Genomic DNA, 18,141 nt, shown 5'->3' with positions numbered 1-18,141 from the left:
TTAGATGCTGTTCTTTCATTTCTGTGCCCCTAGCACCTAGTGTACCGCACTCAAGATAGCAGCTAAATGGGTAATATGGGACTCAGGTATTTCCAAGAATAAGATTTGAGGATGATGGTTACCTGGGTCCCAGGAGCCACCCTGGAAAGTGAAGGCAGGGCAGTAATGGCAGATGAGATGGCTGGGGACAGAGGCTCAGCTGGATACGCTAGGCCACATAGGCTTTCCGTCTTCATCTTCCTGCTTTGGGGTAAGAGACTACTTGAGAAACTGTGGATCTTCTCTTCAGACAAATGCATACACATTTGAATACCACATTAGGTTCTCTGAAAGAAGCATCCCCCTGGCTGCTGCCCCACCCCCTTAATAACCTACACTCTCTCTTGAGAACAAGCCATGTACTCTCTGGGTCACACCTCAACAACACACTGTCTTTACAAATAAGGCTGCTAATACATGGCAGGAACAACTGAGTTCCTAACCAGTCCCTCGGCTACCTGATTCAGCAGGTGACTCATTCTTTTTTGCCTTTTCAGCTCAAAGCTTGTACCCCCAAGGGACTATGGTCCTTTTAAGAACTGTATCTGTGTTTTCCCTGGGAGGTGTTTAATATCCACTTTGAATAACACTGATCTGGCATTCCCTTCCCTGGGGCTTGGCAAGGGCCCTTCTGGTGCAGCCCCTAGCCTGGCACAGCTCTGCTCCAACCTTTCTGCTGTTGCTGCTCCTGGCCTCAGGCCACACTGCATTGATAAAGCTACACTGCATTTTCCTCCCCAGAATGATTGGTGATGGGGTAGAGCCCTTTATAGTTTACACAGTATTCTGACATATGCAAAAACAAAACTATGGTAAATGAGGAAACTGAGGCTGAGAGAGGTGTACCTGAGGCTGCAGCCTGAATGTGTGGAGGGTCTCAAACATCACTCTTCTGTCACCAGATGGCAGGGTCTGCTTTTCCATGCTGTTTCCTTTCCTTCCCCCAGAGTCTGGGCAGTTCTTTCCATTTGGTAAATTCAATGTCAAGGAGTATCCTCTGTGGAATGCAGAGCTGGCAGCTGGGTTCCTACATCTGTTTTCTACAAGGTCTTTGCTGCCCATTTAGCACCATTCATTCACTAACTCAACAACTGCTGAGTACCTCCCCTGCCTGGCTGGCGGGAAAGTACTAAAATATAAGTTAGGTGCCATCCAGGGGCTGGCTCTGTTCCCATGGACTTGTTTTTTTGGACTGTGACTGTGATTTTTCTCTCCTGCAGAAATGCCAGATAATGCAGCAGCTCTGCTGGGCACTTGCTGCAAACTCCAGATCATTCCCACACTGTGCCACTTGGTAAGTAACCTCCCAGATGGGACCTTAGAATGGATAGGAATGGGGAAATGATGAGGGGGTAGACATCCAACAGCCGGTAAAACACCTCTAGGACTTATCCACAACAGCTCTTCAAGACAGATTAAGTAAGTATTGTTATTAACCCCATGGGAAGACTGAGACCCAGAGGAAAATTTGTCCAAATAACTTGTTAGCAGGTCCAGGACTTCATCCTTGTCTTTAGACTCCAACTCTTATACCTTTCCCATTGTTTGGAGAGAACTGTGGCCAAGGTTTGGTGTTACATTACAATAAAGGGGCCTGACACCATATTATTTGCAATGGCAGTTTTGTGCTAAGACTGGTTTGATTGAGCTCTGCAGCAGATTTGCCAGGGAGGTATCCAGGACTGATCTGTCCCAGGGAGACAGCTTCTTTCATCCACTTTCAGGAATATCGTTAGCTTGGTGCCCCCTCTGGAAATGTCATTCTAAGAGCATGAGTTAGGTAATGATGAGCTTAGCCCTAGAGAGTCAAGATTAAGCTTTTCCTTTTTAAATTATAGATTGAGCCATTAGTAGAAAGAACCACCAACAGGTTGCCCTGAAGCCACCCTGATGGGGCAGCTAGTCTTGTGTAGCTTTTGCAGATGTTGCTCAGCCTGGGGCAGAGGAGCTGAGCACACACGGTCTGATTATTTTAAGGCCTAATTACTAAAGTCCAAGGCCAACATAGCAGGTTGGCCCAAAGGATCATCTCTCAGAGCTCTGCTGTCAGATCTGGGAAGCAGGTATTGGGGCAGACTGCCTAGACAGGACCCTGACATTTGGTATACATCTACTCTGGGAACACCGAGTAATGTGGTTGGTGCCTTTGTGCATAGCAAAGACATTAGAAGACTATGTAGCACGGCATCATTCCAAGGAGCAGATCAGGTATCACAACTGAAAGATTCCACAGGCCCAGAGGAACATGCATGCTTGTCCACTGACTGCAAAAATGGAACTACTTGAAAACGTGCCAGCATGTGTGTCCTGGGCCAGCTGAGGGTAAAGGCTGGTGGCACAGTCTGGTTATGGAAACAATACGTGCCATTATTCTAATTGTATGCAATGATGAGCAAAACAACAGCTCTGCTTTCAGATCTCAGCTCCTCTTGCAGCAACTGAGTGCTCAGCATTTACTAAGTTAGTCCTTCCCAAGTATTTACAGACTCATCAACTGCAACTGAAGCAAATAAAAAGAAAATCCTGCCAAGCCCATGTTATCTAACCCCTTCTGTGATAAACTCACACTTAGCTGTCCTCCTCCCTGCAGATCAGCTCTAGGACATTTGTATTACCCCCAAGTTCTGCTCTGTTGGTGTTCTAAGAGCAGCAGCCAGAACACATTCGGAGTTCAGAATGGAAGGTATTCTGCTTCTGCACATTCTGCCTTTTGGCAGCTGCTCAACACAGTCAAAGACCTCCTTTTTCTGTAAAGACCTTCCTGGGTATCTTCACGTACCTCCCCTCAGATTTGCAATAGCTCTATTTAAGACATCGAGGTGTCTGCCTCCTGAAGGAATTTGAGTGTCATGTTTCTTTAAGGGTTTTACTTAAAACAAGGCACAAAATCCATCTGCAGCCCTGTCTTTTCTTGTCTAGTAGCCAAGGTAACTTTGAGAGGCTTTCTGAAGGGCTTTTGGGAGTACAGTGCCAGATACACTAACACATTTCCAAGAACTGGTGAAAGGGTGAGTGAGAATCAGTAGAGAATGTTAACTTCACTCCACCACCCTCTGGGTCACCGTTTCCCCCTTATACCTAGAAATGCCTATGGGCAAAGGGGGTGGTGGATATTTAGAGAAGAAAGCCGAATGCTGCACAGCTCTCATCCACCAGGTGGTAAGGACAGGGAGCCTGCCATGCTGTTGACAGTCTCCAGCCTGCGCCAGTGGGGCTCCTCCTTAAATCACTGGGGTGTGATGCTGTGCTTAAAGAGCAGGTCTAATCTACTCTCTAAAGCACAATCAATAGTTTGCAGTCTGAGCCTAATGGTAACGTTAAGCCTGTGGTTACATTGTGTGAGTTGTATTTGGCGAATCTACAAGGTTCGTGAGGCTGATTTTGATAATAAACACACAAGTACTTTTACATTCCAGTGAGTGCTACCCTTCAGTCTACCTGGACAAGCTGCATGACTTTCAGGATAGTCACCACTGCTCAGGACATTTCTGGAATTTTTTCTTTTGGATTCCCTTCAGATTTCTTAAAATTCAGGCAAACTTTCTAGGCTTATTTCGTTTTTAATTTAATTTAAAATTTTACTACTTACATTATTAATCAGATCTTGAATGCCTGTTTCAAAATGAAATCTACTGGTAAATTTGTAATTGCTTAAGATTTGTAAAATATTACGGGTACAGATCAAGACCCTAAAAGCAAATCAAATATTTCAAGTATGTGTTGAGCAGTGGAATTAGAGCAGCATCCAAAGTGACCTCGGTGAAGAACACATTGAGTGTCTGTGTTGTAGGCACGGCAGACAAGGTCCCTGCTCTCACGAGCAGCTTAGGGTTAAATAAGGGAAGGTGACTAAACACTATGAAGCAGCTTACTTCAGATATACTAAGTTTATGGATACAACATAATGGAGTAACATAAGGCTGAGTTCTGGGGCTGGGGGTAGCTAGATGGAAAGGGATTGGTAAAGGCCCTCAATGTGGCATTTCAGCTGACAACTGAGTGATGAGAAGGGGAGATCAATAGGGAAATTTGGAAGAAGGAATAACAAGGGAAAAGGTTCTTGAGGCAGGAAGGATAACTAAACTAAACTATGGTACCTACCTTTGAGGAGTTCATGCAAAGATAGATATAAGAAAGTTCTAATATCTTCAGTAAAACAAAAACTAAGCATACTGCATGTATGACCAAAGTACATTCTAACCTTTCTAATGTACTGGAGTTAATGGGACTAGTAGAGTTTGGAGAGTAGGGATTCAGACAGAGGACACTAGACAAATTGGATAGAATCAGGCCTGAGGTCCTGGCCTGGATCAAATATATCATGTTACACCTCAAGGGTTTTCCTGCTCTATTTGGGGAAATTTAAAAAACGACATAGTTGGCCAGGCGTGGTGGCTCATGTCTGTAATCCCAGCACTTTGAGAGGCCGAGGTGGGCAGATCACCTGAGGTCAGGAGTTTGAGACCAGCCTGGCCAACACGGTGAAACCCCGTCTCTACTAAAAATACAAAAATTAGCTGGGCATGGTGGCGCACACCTGTACCAGCTACTCGGGAGGCTGAGGCAAAAGAATCGCTTGAACCTGGGAGCTGGAGGTTGCAGTGAGCCGAGATCACGCCACTGCACTCCAGCCTGGACGACAGAGCAAGACTCCATCTCAAAAAGTTTTTTCCCCCAGAATTACCTACAAGTGCATTACTATCCAATGTGGATTTTTTAGGACATTTTAAAAGTGAATTTGTTTAAATGTGTCATTTCAGCTTCGTGCTCTGTCTGATGATGGAGTATCTGATCTTGAAGACCCAATCTTGACTCCCCTGAAAGATGCAGAAAGGTTTGGGATTGTGCAGCGCTTGTTTGCCTCAGCTGACATTAGTCTGGAGAGACTGAAGTCATCTGTGAAAGCTGTCATTCTGAAGGACTCTAAAGTCTTCCCACTGCTTCTCTGTATAACCCTGAATGGACTCTGTGCTTTAGGCAGAGAACATTCATGATGTCATATGTGAACTAGAAGTACGTGTTATTGGCCAAGGCTATTTTTCAGAACTAGTTAAAGGTCATATGCACGTTAAAAGTTGACCAATGAAATGAATTTACAGAACAGTTTAAGAAGTGGTGACATTTTGCATGATGAATGACCTGACTTTTAGCCACCAGGTACTCTTTAAACAGTTTTCCTTATCAGAGGCCCTCCTGTGCTGGTGACCCAGCATCTGAGTTAGGTTCCAGCACGTAAAGAGCTGGGAGGGCGGAGAATTCTTAGCATACATTCAGACGTTTTTTCTGCACAATAATAAGTCCATCTGTCACTTGCATTCCACTTTTTGTTACATAGAAAGAGTCTGACCCTTTAATCCAAAAGGTCTTTTTACATTGTGAATGCTGTGGGAAGGCAATTTCTCTGCACACAAGAGGCTACGTTTTGGAAGTGATGTATGTTATTTGATGACTGAAAATGAACTGTAAATGCTCCTAGAGTATATTCCTCTGCTGAACAAAATTAAACTTTAAAAAAATCTAATAGTAACACACCCCTGCTTGGGACCCTAGCTATATGCATTTTATGTGACCTTGCCCTGCTTCAGTGAACATACTAATTCTATGTCTAGCACATGTTGATTTCCTATGTATTCTGGGTATTCTATTAAAGGAAACTTTGAACTATGTCTATTTTGCTTTTTATTCTGTTTTGATGTCCTTCTATAAATAGCTTGGACTGGCTCCCTGTGTCCCTGATTCCATAGACAGGATCTGAGCCACTGGGGATGAGGGGTAGCAGTTGTTGGAAACATATCATACAGCACCTATTCTTTTTTCCCTGCAACATCATCCACTTATTCCCTTTCTTCCCTTCAGATTTTAATGAAGGTTAACAAGGAAGAATAAAGCAAATAACCCTTTCGTCACTACTAAAAATGAGACTCTTTATGGAAATGCTTATATGTTGGGGGAGAGGCTATAAAATGGCACATGGTGGCAGCAGCTATACAGAAATAAGCCTTACATACAAACTGGAAAGGAATATGCAAAAGTGAAAGCAGTTGTGCTAAAATGGTGGCACTATACCTGCCTTTTGTCTGTCTGGTTTTCTGAAATAAGTAAAAAGAACAAACTGCAAACAGAAGGTATAATATGAATCTACTTGTGTAAAAAGATAGATGTATACATGTTATCAATATTAATGGAAAATTTCATTTAAAGAGTTCACACGAAATCTAACAGTGGCTCCTTTGGGGAGAAAGAAACTTAGAGGTTGAGACAAGAGGCAGAGGAAGATTTTCTAGCTTTCTATTCCTGCTAGAATTCTGTATGTCTTATCCTCCAAATTAAAAAACAGACAAAATGAAAGACTTCACATTGAAAGAAGCCATCCCAGCAAGCGCCGAAAGTCTGGGTTACATCAAACAGTCAGGAATCTAGCTGTTTCACAATTGTTCTAAGACCAGCCAGTTGACATGCTGGATTGTGTTTTAAGAACTAGCTATTAAAAAGGAGGTAGCTTTATGCTACTACAGTTGTTCCCAGCCTGAGGTTACTGCCAGGCATCTTAGCAGACACCTGTAGAGATGTGGGTGCAGCAAGGCTAGGTGTGCTTGCAGTGAGGTGGAATTGGGCCTCCAAAGGTTTGAAAAAGATTTAATGAGGAAGTTGGAGATATCATCTTTGGAGGTTTCTAACTAGATAGTATCTCCAACTTTCTCATTAAATCTTTTTTAAAAAGTGCCCCTACTGACATCAAGAACCATACTTCTTTTTCATAATTAGATTTGCAAACAAGTCTATTAGCTCAGGTCATCTGGAAAACAGTAAATAAAAGGAATACTTCCTAGAATAGCACAAGACAGCCCCCTTAATTCTGATATTTCCATTCATAAGAGGACCACTTCTCTTTCATAAATGGATGAAAGGAGTACCACTGACATAGCTAGTGTTGTTGGTCCATTAATGACTCCTCACAGATGTCCAAGACCTAGTCCCTGGAACCTGTATGTTATTTTACATGGCAGAAAGGGACTTGGCAAATGCTTTTAAAGTTATGGACCTGACATGGACACATTATCCTGGATTATGTCGGTGGGCCCTTAAAGGAAAGAAGGCAGAAGAGGCAGTGAAGGAGACTTGGCTCAAGAAAACGTAGGAAAGGTGAGGCCAGTAGAAAGAATCTATGTGCTGGCTGGGCGCGGTGGCCTGTAATCACGCCTGTAATCCCAGCACTCTGGGAGGCTGAGGTGGGCGGATCACGAGGTCAAGAGATTGAGACCATCCTGGCCAACACAGTGAAACATCGTCTCTACTAAAAATACACACACACAAAAAATTAGCTGGGTGTGGTGGCGCATGCCTGTAATCCCAGCTACTCAGGAGGCTAAGGTAGGAGAATCACTTGAACCCGGGAGGCAGAGGTTGCAGTGAGCCGAGATCGCGCCATTGCACTCCAGCCTGGGCAACAAGAGCAAAATTCCGTCTCGAAAAAAAAAGAAAAAAAGAAAGAATCTATGTGCTGCTGCTGGCTCTGAAGATGGAAGGGACTAGAGCAAGAGGAGAGCGCAGTCCCTCTGACAGCCAGCAAGGAAACAAGGACCACAGTCCTATAGCTGCATGGAAATGAAGTCAGCCAACAACCTGCACAAGCCTGACACGGGTTCTTCCTCAGATCTCCAGGTAAGAACCCCAACAGGCCCCGGCCGACACCCTGATTTTAGCTTGGTGATATTTGTGTTGGACTTCAGACCTACAGAAGAGATAATAAATTTGTGTTCTCTTAAGCTGGTAAATTTGTGGTTGTGATAGAAAACTAAGGTAGTATAAGATGGAAGAATGAAGAAGATAACATCTAATTCCTCTGGAGACATCAGAGATACACTGTACTAGCAATTTCTTAAGTATGAGGTAGGTAATCCTGGAAATTAGCTTGGGCAAGAGTTGCAAAGGGCCCTGTCTGGAAGGAGGCTTCCTGCATGCACCCAGTGCCACACCTCTGTCTCTCGTCAGCCTGGTGGGCCCAAGTCCTCTCTCACTGCAGGCTGCAGTGCTGAGCTGTGTGCCAGAATGGGTCGGTTCATTCTCTTTCTCACCAGGATTTCTTTCATTCCTGGCTAGCTGGGAAATGGTCAAGAGTATTCCATGCCATCTCAGCACAGAAGCCTTGTTTTCTTGGTCCTATATTTTAACCTTCCCCAACACTGAAATTCTTTCCTTGAGTGTGTCTTTGAAAACCACCAAATCGGACTGGGATAGAGAAAACAATGATTAGGGCTTCTGTTGTAGAGGCAAGTGATCAATTTATTTATTTAGGTGGGAAACACTAAATGACTTTAGGGGCTTTTTACAAAGACTGTTATCACTTAAAAGAAATTACCTGCAGAAGACTGAAGCTGGACCGCTTCCTTAGACCATATACAAAAATCAACTCAGGATGGATTAAAGACTTATATATAAAACCCAAAACTATAAAAACCCTGGAAGACAACCTTGGCAATACCATCTGGGACACAGCAACAGGTAAAGATTTCATGACAAGGACACCAAAAGCAATGGCAACAAAAGCAAACATTGACAAGCGAGATCTAATTAAACTTAAGAGCTTCTCCACAGCAAAAGAAACTATAAACAGAGTAAACAGCCTACAGAATGGGAAAAAAATTTGCAAACTATGCATCTGACAAAGGTCTAATATCTAGCATCTATAAGGACCTTAAATTTACAAGAGAAACCCCCCCCCCTTAAAAAAGTGGGCAAAGGACATGAACAGATACTTCTCAAAAGAAGACGTGTGTGTGGCCAACAACCACATGTAGAATAGCTCAATGTCACTGATCATTAGAGGAATACAAATCAAAACCACAGTGAGATACCATCTCACACCAGTCAGAATGGCTATTATTAAAAAGTCAAAAACTATCAGATGCTGGCACGGTTGTAGAGAAATGGGAACACTCATACCTTGTTGGTGGGAGTGTATATTAGTTCAACTATTGTGGAAAGCAGTATGGAGATTCCTCAAAGAGCTAAAAACAGAACAACCATTTGACCCAGCAATCCCATTACTGGGTATATACCCAGAGGAATATAAATCTTCCTACCATAAAGACATGCATGCAAATATTCACTGCAGCACTATTCACAATAGCAGACACAAATCAACCTAAATGCCCATCAATGACAGATTGGATAAAGAAAATATGGGATATATACATACACCATGGAATACCATGCAGCCATAAAAAAGAATGAGATCATGTCTTTTGCAGGAATATGGATGGAGATGGAGGCCATTATCCTTAACAAATTAACACAGGAACAGAAAACCAAATACTGCATGTTCTCACTTCTAAGTGGGAGCTAAATGATAGTATCTTATAAACACAAAGAAGGAAACAACAGACACTGGGGTCTACTTGAGTTGGAGGGGGGGGTGGGAGGAGGGAGAGGAGCAGAAGAGATAACTATTGGGTACCAGGTTCAGTATCTGGATGATGAAATAATATGTACAATAAACCCCTGTGACACGTGTTTACCTATGTAACAAAACCTTCACATGTGCCCCCAAACCTAAAAGTTAAAAAATGCAAACAGTTAAAAAAAATTATCAAAGCTAATCAGATATCCTCCATTATTATCTCTAAACCTTAGTTCTACCTATAAATGAAACACTTTTTTCCAATAGTAAATATTTCTTTATATATGCAAAAATATTTTACCAGGAGTATATAATCTCACAGATTAGACATTTCAATAATTTTTGTTTTGGACAGCACATGGAAATATGTGAAAAGATTTATAGGGACAGTGTCTGAAAAATCAATACTTAATTGTACTACAGGAAAATTTTATTTATACAACAGCAATAATGTTTCTTTTATACAGAAACTAATAACACAATTACCTGGAAAGCAGTAGCAATTAATTTTTCTTTTTAAACTTCTTAATCAGAAACTTTAAGCAGCTTGTTCAGCTTTGATTTTCAGATTGCTAACAAGCATTCTGCCCTCGATTTTTTTTTTTTAGAGATTCTCTTCTACAGTTACTTCAAAAACTAGAGGTTTAAAAAAGCATGCGTCTTGTGTTCAAATAAAAGACTTACCAAAACGAACTGGCGTGGGGGGAAAAGGAAGAACAAAAAATTCCCACAGCAAGGTTTTCACATCAAATACTCACCATAGGCTCCAACAGAGCTCAACATAACATGGAGAAATTGCACTTGTTGCTGAATACTAGTGCTCATTCTTCTACAACAGAGTCCAACATATCACTTCTTTAAAAAAAAAATTAGTGTTACTGAAGAGACAGGAGCCAGTCAGCAGTTCTTTTTAAAAGAGAATACAGAGACATAAGAAATATTTTTATTGTATTTCAAATACAGATGTAGCTAAGCTATGCCTGAAATCTGGTTCTACCTGAAAAGATGGAGGCATTTCTCATTTGGACCATGTTTACCAGGACAAGCTTTATGTCTTTAAAGCAATGTTACTTACACTACTGTCCACCTCTCCTATTTAAGAATAAGATGAAAACCACACATTTTAACTGGTAATGACTTCTGGTTTAATGTTGGTAATTTACAGCTGATGAGTTTTTACATCAGATGAGTATGCTTTTTTCCTGTTTTAGTTAATTAGGCTTCCTCCAAGCTCCTAGGCTACTTTGATAGGAGGAGAGCCAAATTTCATATATGACCTGTCATATTTATGTATGTTCCTTCCCCTGGCTTGCTGTTGGCTGAAGTACAATAAAGACATCTATTTCCAATTTTAAGACCTTTTTGGCTTCTGTGGTAGCAACACCACCTATTTCATAAGATTCAAAGACAGTTGCTTTACAAGCAGTAAATCACTCAATCTTCTGATTGGTGGCATTTACCTTAACTATAGATGTGTTCATTCCATTTACACTGGAGATTAGAAAACAGTAAGAGCCAGTAGGGGGGGAAAAAAAGGAAGAGAACTATCCCTTCTGATCGACTTTTGTATGTGGAGATAAGTCAAATTTATCACACCATTGCATTATCAGCCAATGACTGAGAAGCAATTACAAAGTAATAACTAAAGTGGATTAATATCTGGATTTTGAGGTTCACAAACTAAGACCTCACTGTGAATGTTTCTTTCTATAAAGAAATAGATGCCTTTTTAAATTAATGGTATGGGTAAAACAATAGGGCTGCAGTGATTTCAGGTATGCAGTGATTTCAGGTATAAGGATAAAGTAGGACAGTTTTCGGGGGCAAAGATCAGAGTCTTCTGGTGTAACCGAGTACTGGATTGCTTGCTTACATTTTGTTTGATTTGTGAGTGGTCTGGTTGGCAGCAAGGATTTGCTAAGGGTTTGGATTTAGTATGGGATTATAAGATAAAAGGGACTTTCTGATTAGGACTAAGAGAGCAGAACAGACCTTCCACCAGCTGAAACTGTATCTTTGGGGCTATTTTAAAACTGGAAGAATTCCTGAAAAGTATTCACCATTCACTACATTACTTCAGAAAGAGGTACACTTTAAAATAACTAAAAGAGAACAGATAAAGTAGCCTAATAAGGATTTTTCAGTTCAGCATATCACAGTTACCACATCAGAGTTACAAATTACAAATTAGAATTTAAGGCGAAGACAAATATTAACTTAGCCTTACTTAACAAGTAGAATAGTAATGATAAAGGGAAATATAAATTTCATCGAAGATCACACAGTCAGAAGTCAGAACTAGGATCTTGGCCAGTACCCTGTCTTTACTTTTATCACTAGAGAATATTTTTTAAAAAGTACTGCAGTGTATTGCCAAAGTGGTGTGAACCATGCTTACTTTAGAAATGAGATATCATCATTCTTTCACTGTTTAGTATATTAAGGACTCATGTTCGAATCTCTGCATTTTTCAAAAACCATTCCAAGAACACAGAAGGTAGCATGATGAATTATGGGAAATATTTTAAAAAGAATATAAATTGCAAAACGTTAGAACAAAAATGCAATTTAAAAATAACCTTACCTTAAAAAAATTATAGAACTGTCATCTTCCTCAGGTATACAATATATGCTTGCATAAAAACTGACAAGATGCTCAATTATTAGTCAAATGTATTCTTAAATTTTGTGAGTATTCATTTGTACTATATACAATAATCCCATTATTTAAAAGAATGAATTTCTCCCAAAAATTCCAAATACATTACAGATGTTATTACATGAATTCTCACAGCAAACCTCTTGAAATAAGACAAGGGCAGGTATCATAATCTCAGCCTGAATCATATTAAAGATTCATTCAAAAGTTTAAATAAGAATTTCCAAAGGGGTTTCCATCCAGAACCCTGCCCTTTTTCCCTAAGAAAATTAAATTTATTATAATAATGACTACTTTCTGAGTTTCTCATATATTTTTCAGAAAGATTATCAGCTTCAAGGTGGAACCAGAGCCTTTTAAAACAATCTAAAAAAAGTTTCAGAATGTCAAAGAAATGGGAGTAATTAAAAATTTTAGAATGCTAGTTATAATTACATGAATGAATACATTCAGTTTAATATTCATACATTTTGGGAGAATTTTACATATTATACACATAGCTGTATATATATATATATACACACACACACATAATATATGGCAACTCAAACATTTAAAAAATGAACTGCTATCTATGTACATAAAACTTCAGGATTGCCTTTTTCATGTTTAGTTAAGGTTCATTACTACAAAATTATTGGCTCTCTAGCCTGTGATTTCTGGATAATGGAGTACTGTTTCAGAAGTTACAAAAGTAAAATTTAAGTAGATTATTATTTTGAGCAATTTTCAAAATTGTTATCTTTAGTTTGCCAATTCAAAATAATTTTACCTAACTCTATGGCTATCCACCTTGAAAATCAACTCCAGTCACTGGGATCATGACACTTGCTATACATAAAAATAAGTACCATTTAATAATTTTTAAACCAAGGATCATTTTTTATTGTCATTGGGATATTATGGTCAAAGCAGTTAGTATCTGGACATAATCTATAATGTCACACGGTTTTATTGCTAACTTGGGTTATTATCTAAATTTGCCTTAATAATCTATTTGTTGCTTTAAAGGAAACTTCTTAAAAACTACTATAAATTTATTGGATTCTAGAATCTAGGATTTAGGCTACTAATGCTGTAGGCATACTGGGTTTCTCTTATAATTTCTATTTCAGAAAGCTATGTTCAGCAATTGTATAGTTAGAGTTAGCCAAAATAAACAAAGTCCTGATGTATTTGACATGTGATATTACCAAATATCACACAGAAATGGAGACTGCATAATAAAGGCATGGCTATAATGAAAGTGAAAATTCTACTTTTTAGGGCCATCACATTTATTTCACTAAGCTATGGTTAAATGACTTATCCAGGCACATCACCTCTATGGGTATTTGTACATTTGAAAATGAAAATATATATATATAGTCTTAGGTTGTGTACAGTCATGCCCTGAGTGCTGAAATGTGGACACTGACCTATCCACAAGGAGCCCTCAGGAACATTAATACGTTGGCACATCATGTTTCCCAAAAGCACATGCATGTGTGTGTCTATTTCAACTCTTAACAATTGCTCAACACCACTCTAAACCATTTTCTCTTCCATAAAGCTAATTATCACAGATCTTCCCAAAAGAGAAGTTCACATTTCCTTGATCACAGCTATACTCTCATTACCTAGGAAGAACCCTGGGACCTCTGGGGCTTTTTGCCCCCGCAGAGCACTGCTCATTCCTGCAGATTCATTTGGGACTTGGGTTTCAAGTTCAATGATTCTTCATTGAGATACAATGAACTTATCTAACTGTATTCTTGTTAGCACGGGCATCTAGACTGAAATGAACTAAACTGCATCATTTCATTTTATATTAGGAGAAATCTAATGTGCATTAATTAAGTAGTCAATCATGAATACCATTTATAATAGAAATAATTCCTTTAAGTATATTTTCTAAGTAATACATTTTATATCACATAAGGCTAATATACATGATGTAAAAGTCATCTATTGTACCAAGATGATTGAAACATTTTGCAGATAAACTTCTTGTGCTGCTATAATTATCCCAAAGCTGTTTAAAGAGGCTCCATGCTGCAGCATGAAAGTACATTAGAGAATACAGCACATTTCCTGAGTGAAGAACTGAAATTTCTCTTAAAATTTCAAGTGTGTGTTGAAACATTAAGTCATAGGGCATCACCTTGATACTGTGCTTTAATTCATGTTGCTTTGAGAAGCCAAGAATTTGGTGTAAACACATGTAGTTTGAAAGTTTCCACTGTTATTAAAATAGTATAATCCATTTTGTCACCAATTCCCTGTCCTAGGACAAGAAACGTGAATTTGTGTTCTGGCCATGAAATCTAGAATCAAAAATAGAAAAAAAAAAAAAAAAAAAGAAAAACCTATAGATTTCCAACTTTAACAATATGACAACTTGGGTGTTTTGTTTTATTGTGAAAAAGATTTTAAACAATGTGTCAATACTGCCTATTGTCATATATTTTCTTTTCCCTCAAAGTCCTCCCAGCTGGTGTTCCAAATGACAACTTTGGTGAGGGAAAAAACAAATTCAGCAGCCAGGTGTCTGGCACCTAACACCAGACAAAGATGACCATCAATATTTAAACACCTAATCCTTTAAAGTGTGAATAATGTTTACATGAAAACCTAGCAACAATACAGAATGTGGTTACCTTAATTTAATAATGAGCTGCATCTCTGAGTATGTTTTAGGAAGAATTTCTATTATCCAAGAATCCTAAAGGAAGATATTAACTGAGGTGAATGTGGGAATTTGTATAAGTCAATGCTTCTAAAGGAGAACTTCTTTCGGTAATCATTAAACAAAAAGTACACTTCTTGGCTAGGTGCAGTGGCTCATGCTTGTAATCTCAGCACTTTGGGAGGCCAAGGGGGGTGGATCACTTGAGGTCAGGAGCTCGAGACCACCCTGGCCAACATGGTGAAACCCCATCTGTACTAAAAATACAAAAATTAGCCGGACATGGTGGCACACAACTGTAATCTCAGCTACTTGGGAGGCTGAGACACGAGAGTCGCATGAACCCAGGAGGCAGAGGTTGCAGCGGGCTGAGATCGCGCCACCGTACTCCAGCATGGGTGACAGAGAGAGACTCCATCTCAAAACAAACAAACAAAAAAAACAAAGTACATTTTTAAACAGATATGTAAAAAATATACAAAACATTTAATATATATTATATAATACATAATATACATATTATATAATGTATATATTTTGTGTGTATGTATACAAAATAGCTGACAATTATTTCCCAATTTTTTAAGTTGTTCAATGGGTTTGGTTCTCAACACAACAGACAAAACAGGTACCCTAAGGATCACATCACATTTCTAAAAGCACGTTGATTATTCACAAAAACCTCCAACTGCAAACTTAGAGGCATCTCTAAACATCACTAAAATTTGCAGAGGCATGATACATTTGCTGACCATGTTCTAATAAAACCATTGTTTAAAGTAGTAGGTTCCTTTTGTCAGTCAAAATTTTACATGCGAAAATAAACTTTCTTCAAGTGTCATTTTGCTGTAAGGTTTTACAGGATAAGGCACTCTCTCAGTCTGCATGACCTTGCTTCCAGCCCCAGAGCTTACTGTGTACATGTTAAATTAGTTAGCATCATATCACTGCAACAAATAAAAAGAATAACCTCAAAAGAGAGTGCAAGGTATTGCTCTTCAATTTTTCAGTAAAGACAGAAATGAAGAGACAAAACTAATATAGCTGTATAAATTAGAATGGATAGCCATACATCTCCGAAATAATGAAAATATGTAAACTGATCAGACTTTTGATGTCAGATTTAGATGGTAGTAGACTAGCTATAACACTGACTTAAAATTCTGCTTTTGTAAGAAATTTATAAGAAGGAAGGTCAATAACTATATTTTCTTCTATTAAGACTAACCCTTCACTATTTGAATACTGAACTAAATGACAGCTTTACAAAACTATTTCAAGTAATATTCATTATCACAGTGAAAATATGAGACCAATGTTAGAGTGAATGATTTGAAAATTCCTTTGATGAAAAAGGCAAGGGTACTAAATCAAAACACATACAAAATGCTTCAACGCATTTCTTTATGTGATATGAATAGAAAGATTATCCATACAAAGTTAGAAAAATTAAGATAAATTATATATTAGTACACCTTCCAACCACATTTTATATAAAAATTCAGAAGTGTACTATTATTTCAATCTACACCATAAAAATGCCTGGACTTGGCAGATAATCTTCTATCTGTGATGTATTTTCTCAGTAGAAGGTTTATTTGTTGCAGTCACTTTTTAAAAGTTTAATTTTCATTGTTAACCTTACTGAATCATCAGTAAACCCAGCTGATTGGGACCCACTGTGGTTCCATTCTCAGTTTCTCTATGGCAGTTTGTAGTTTTTCAAAGGCTTTGTCTAGATTGTCATTTATGATGATCAAATCAAAATAGTGGTTGTATGCTCTCTGAATCCGTGCACTTTCATCCACTGTTTTCTTCAAGTCAGAGTCCTGTTGAAGAGTTTTAAAAGGAAATGTTTGTATTACAATGCATATTTACTTGCTCAAACTCCAACTAGAAGTGAATATAATAAATAGGTTAGATATATTTCTGGTAATTCTGGTATTAATCTTCAAAATCTAATCCATATAGTGTTAAAGACAACACTGCCATCTGTTCATGTCTTATTCTTTCCAACAACACTCATGTTTACATTTATGAGTATTCTGCATCTTTTGCCTCACTTATATTAGGATAAAATTCCTAATTAAAAGACTGCTGACAATAATCTTGGAATGAAATCTACAGTAACAAAACAATTACTGCAGGTGACTGGTTTCCAGCTCCACTATATCATCCTTTTCGAAAGATTTTTATCTCATGGCCCATGTACAACATGGTACCCAATTTGCAGTGGCTGTTAAGCTCAAAGCCAAACTTGCTACCTCTCTTTAAGATAAGATCAGAGAATCTTAGAAGTGTTTTTTGAAGATTAACCTTACATGCTGCCCATCCTCTGCCAAAACACATACTCACATACTTTTATTTATGTTTTTGTCCAGGCACTGTTTATATTTCATAAAGTAATTTTAGTCATTTTGGAATGATGTGGGGAGTACATAAGCAATGGGTTCTACATAAGTAAAGCTTTTCGTAAGATGGTGTTTTGAATTTCACTATACCTCTACATATTCTACAAATACTTATTGAGTTCCTATTAAGGTGTCTACTATGTTTCAGAATCAGTGGGTATGACAATGAATAAGAGAGAGGGTTCCTATCCTTTAGTGGAGGAGATAAAGTGGAAATAAACATAAAAAATTCCAAGTTGTGATAACTACCATGAAAGAAACAAAACAGGCACAAAGAATTTTAAGAGATCTACTTTAGATAAAGTGATTGGAAAAAGACTGAGTAGTAAATTACAGTTAAGCTGAGAACTAAATGAAAATAAGGAGGTCAGCATTCAGGCAGAGGAAACAGCAGGGCAAAAACCAGAGGAAGGAAACGACCCTGGCACGTTCAAGATACTGAAAGAAGACCAGAATGGGTGAAGGGTTGGGAAACAAGGTAAGTCATGGAGGACCCCTACGAGATGGAAAGACCTCTGTGGGCCTTGAGTGAAAATGTGGCATGACATGAGTGGAAGCAGGGAGACTGATGGCAGGAATCCAGGTCAGAGAGAAGGGTTGCCTAGGTTATGATGGTGACAGAGGAGATGAAAATGACACCAGACTGGAAATTTATTTTGGTGATAAAATAATCAGGATTAGCTTTTTACATCATCCAGGATTTGAAAAGGGAAGAAAATGAATGAGTCAAGAATTGCTCTTAGGTTTCTAACTTAGGTAAATGGGTGGCTGTGGGAGATACAGAGTTGAGGGGTAGGGAGAGCATACTTTCTGGGGGAAACAAAGTGTGCTACTTTGTAATATGGTAAGCTTAAGATGTCTGTGAGACATCCAAGTGGAGATGTACAGCAGGCGACTGGTTATGCAAATCAGAGCTCTGAGGTCTGGGCTAGCTGTATATAAATTATTAGCATAACAATGGCAT

At 38.8% G+C, this 18,141-nt stretch overlaps 2 protein-coding genes across 21 annotated transcripts in view; one reads left to right on the top strand and one right to left on the bottom strand.

Annotated features, from left to right (window-relative positions):
- GSDME (gasdermin E) overlaps nt 1–5,705 on the top strand; it is a 59,826-nt gene extending 54,121 nt beyond the window's left edge. For both annotated transcript variants that reach the window (XM_003807928.5, XM_003807927.5), the window contains exons 9-10: nt 1,260–1,333; nt 4,800–5,705. In XM_003807928.5, the coding sequence (XP_003807976.1) occupies nt 1,260–1,333; nt 4,800–5,033 (308 nt within the window). In that variant the 3' untranslated portion in view covers nt 5,034–5,705. The remainder of the gene's footprint in view (nt 1–1,259; nt 1,334–4,799) is intronic.
- A 4,655-nt stretch (nt 5,706–10,360) lies between these two features.
- Nucleotides 10,361–18,141, bottom strand: part of PALS2 (protein associated with LIN7 2, MAGUK p55 family member) — a 120,141-nt gene continuing 112,360 nt past the window's right edge. For all 19 annotated transcript variants that reach the window (XM_034963817.3, XM_034963816.3, XM_063605648.1 and 16 more), the window contains one exon: nt 10,361–16,595. In XM_034963817.3, the coding sequence (XP_034819708.1) occupies nt 16,419–16,595 (177 nt within the window). In that variant the 3' untranslated portion in view covers nt 10,361–16,418. The remainder of the gene's footprint in view (nt 16,596–18,141) is intronic.

This window comes from Pan paniscus, chromosome 6, assembly GCF_029289425.2.
Source record: "Pan paniscus chromosome 6, NHGRI_mPanPan1-v2.0_pri, whole genome shotgun sequence".
In the NCBI taxonomy this organism is placed as follows: Eukaryota; Metazoa; Chordata; class Mammalia; order Primates; family Hominidae; genus Pan; species Pan paniscus.
Note: the sequence above shows the minus strand (reverse complement) of the source record. Positions and strands in the feature narration are given on the sequence as shown.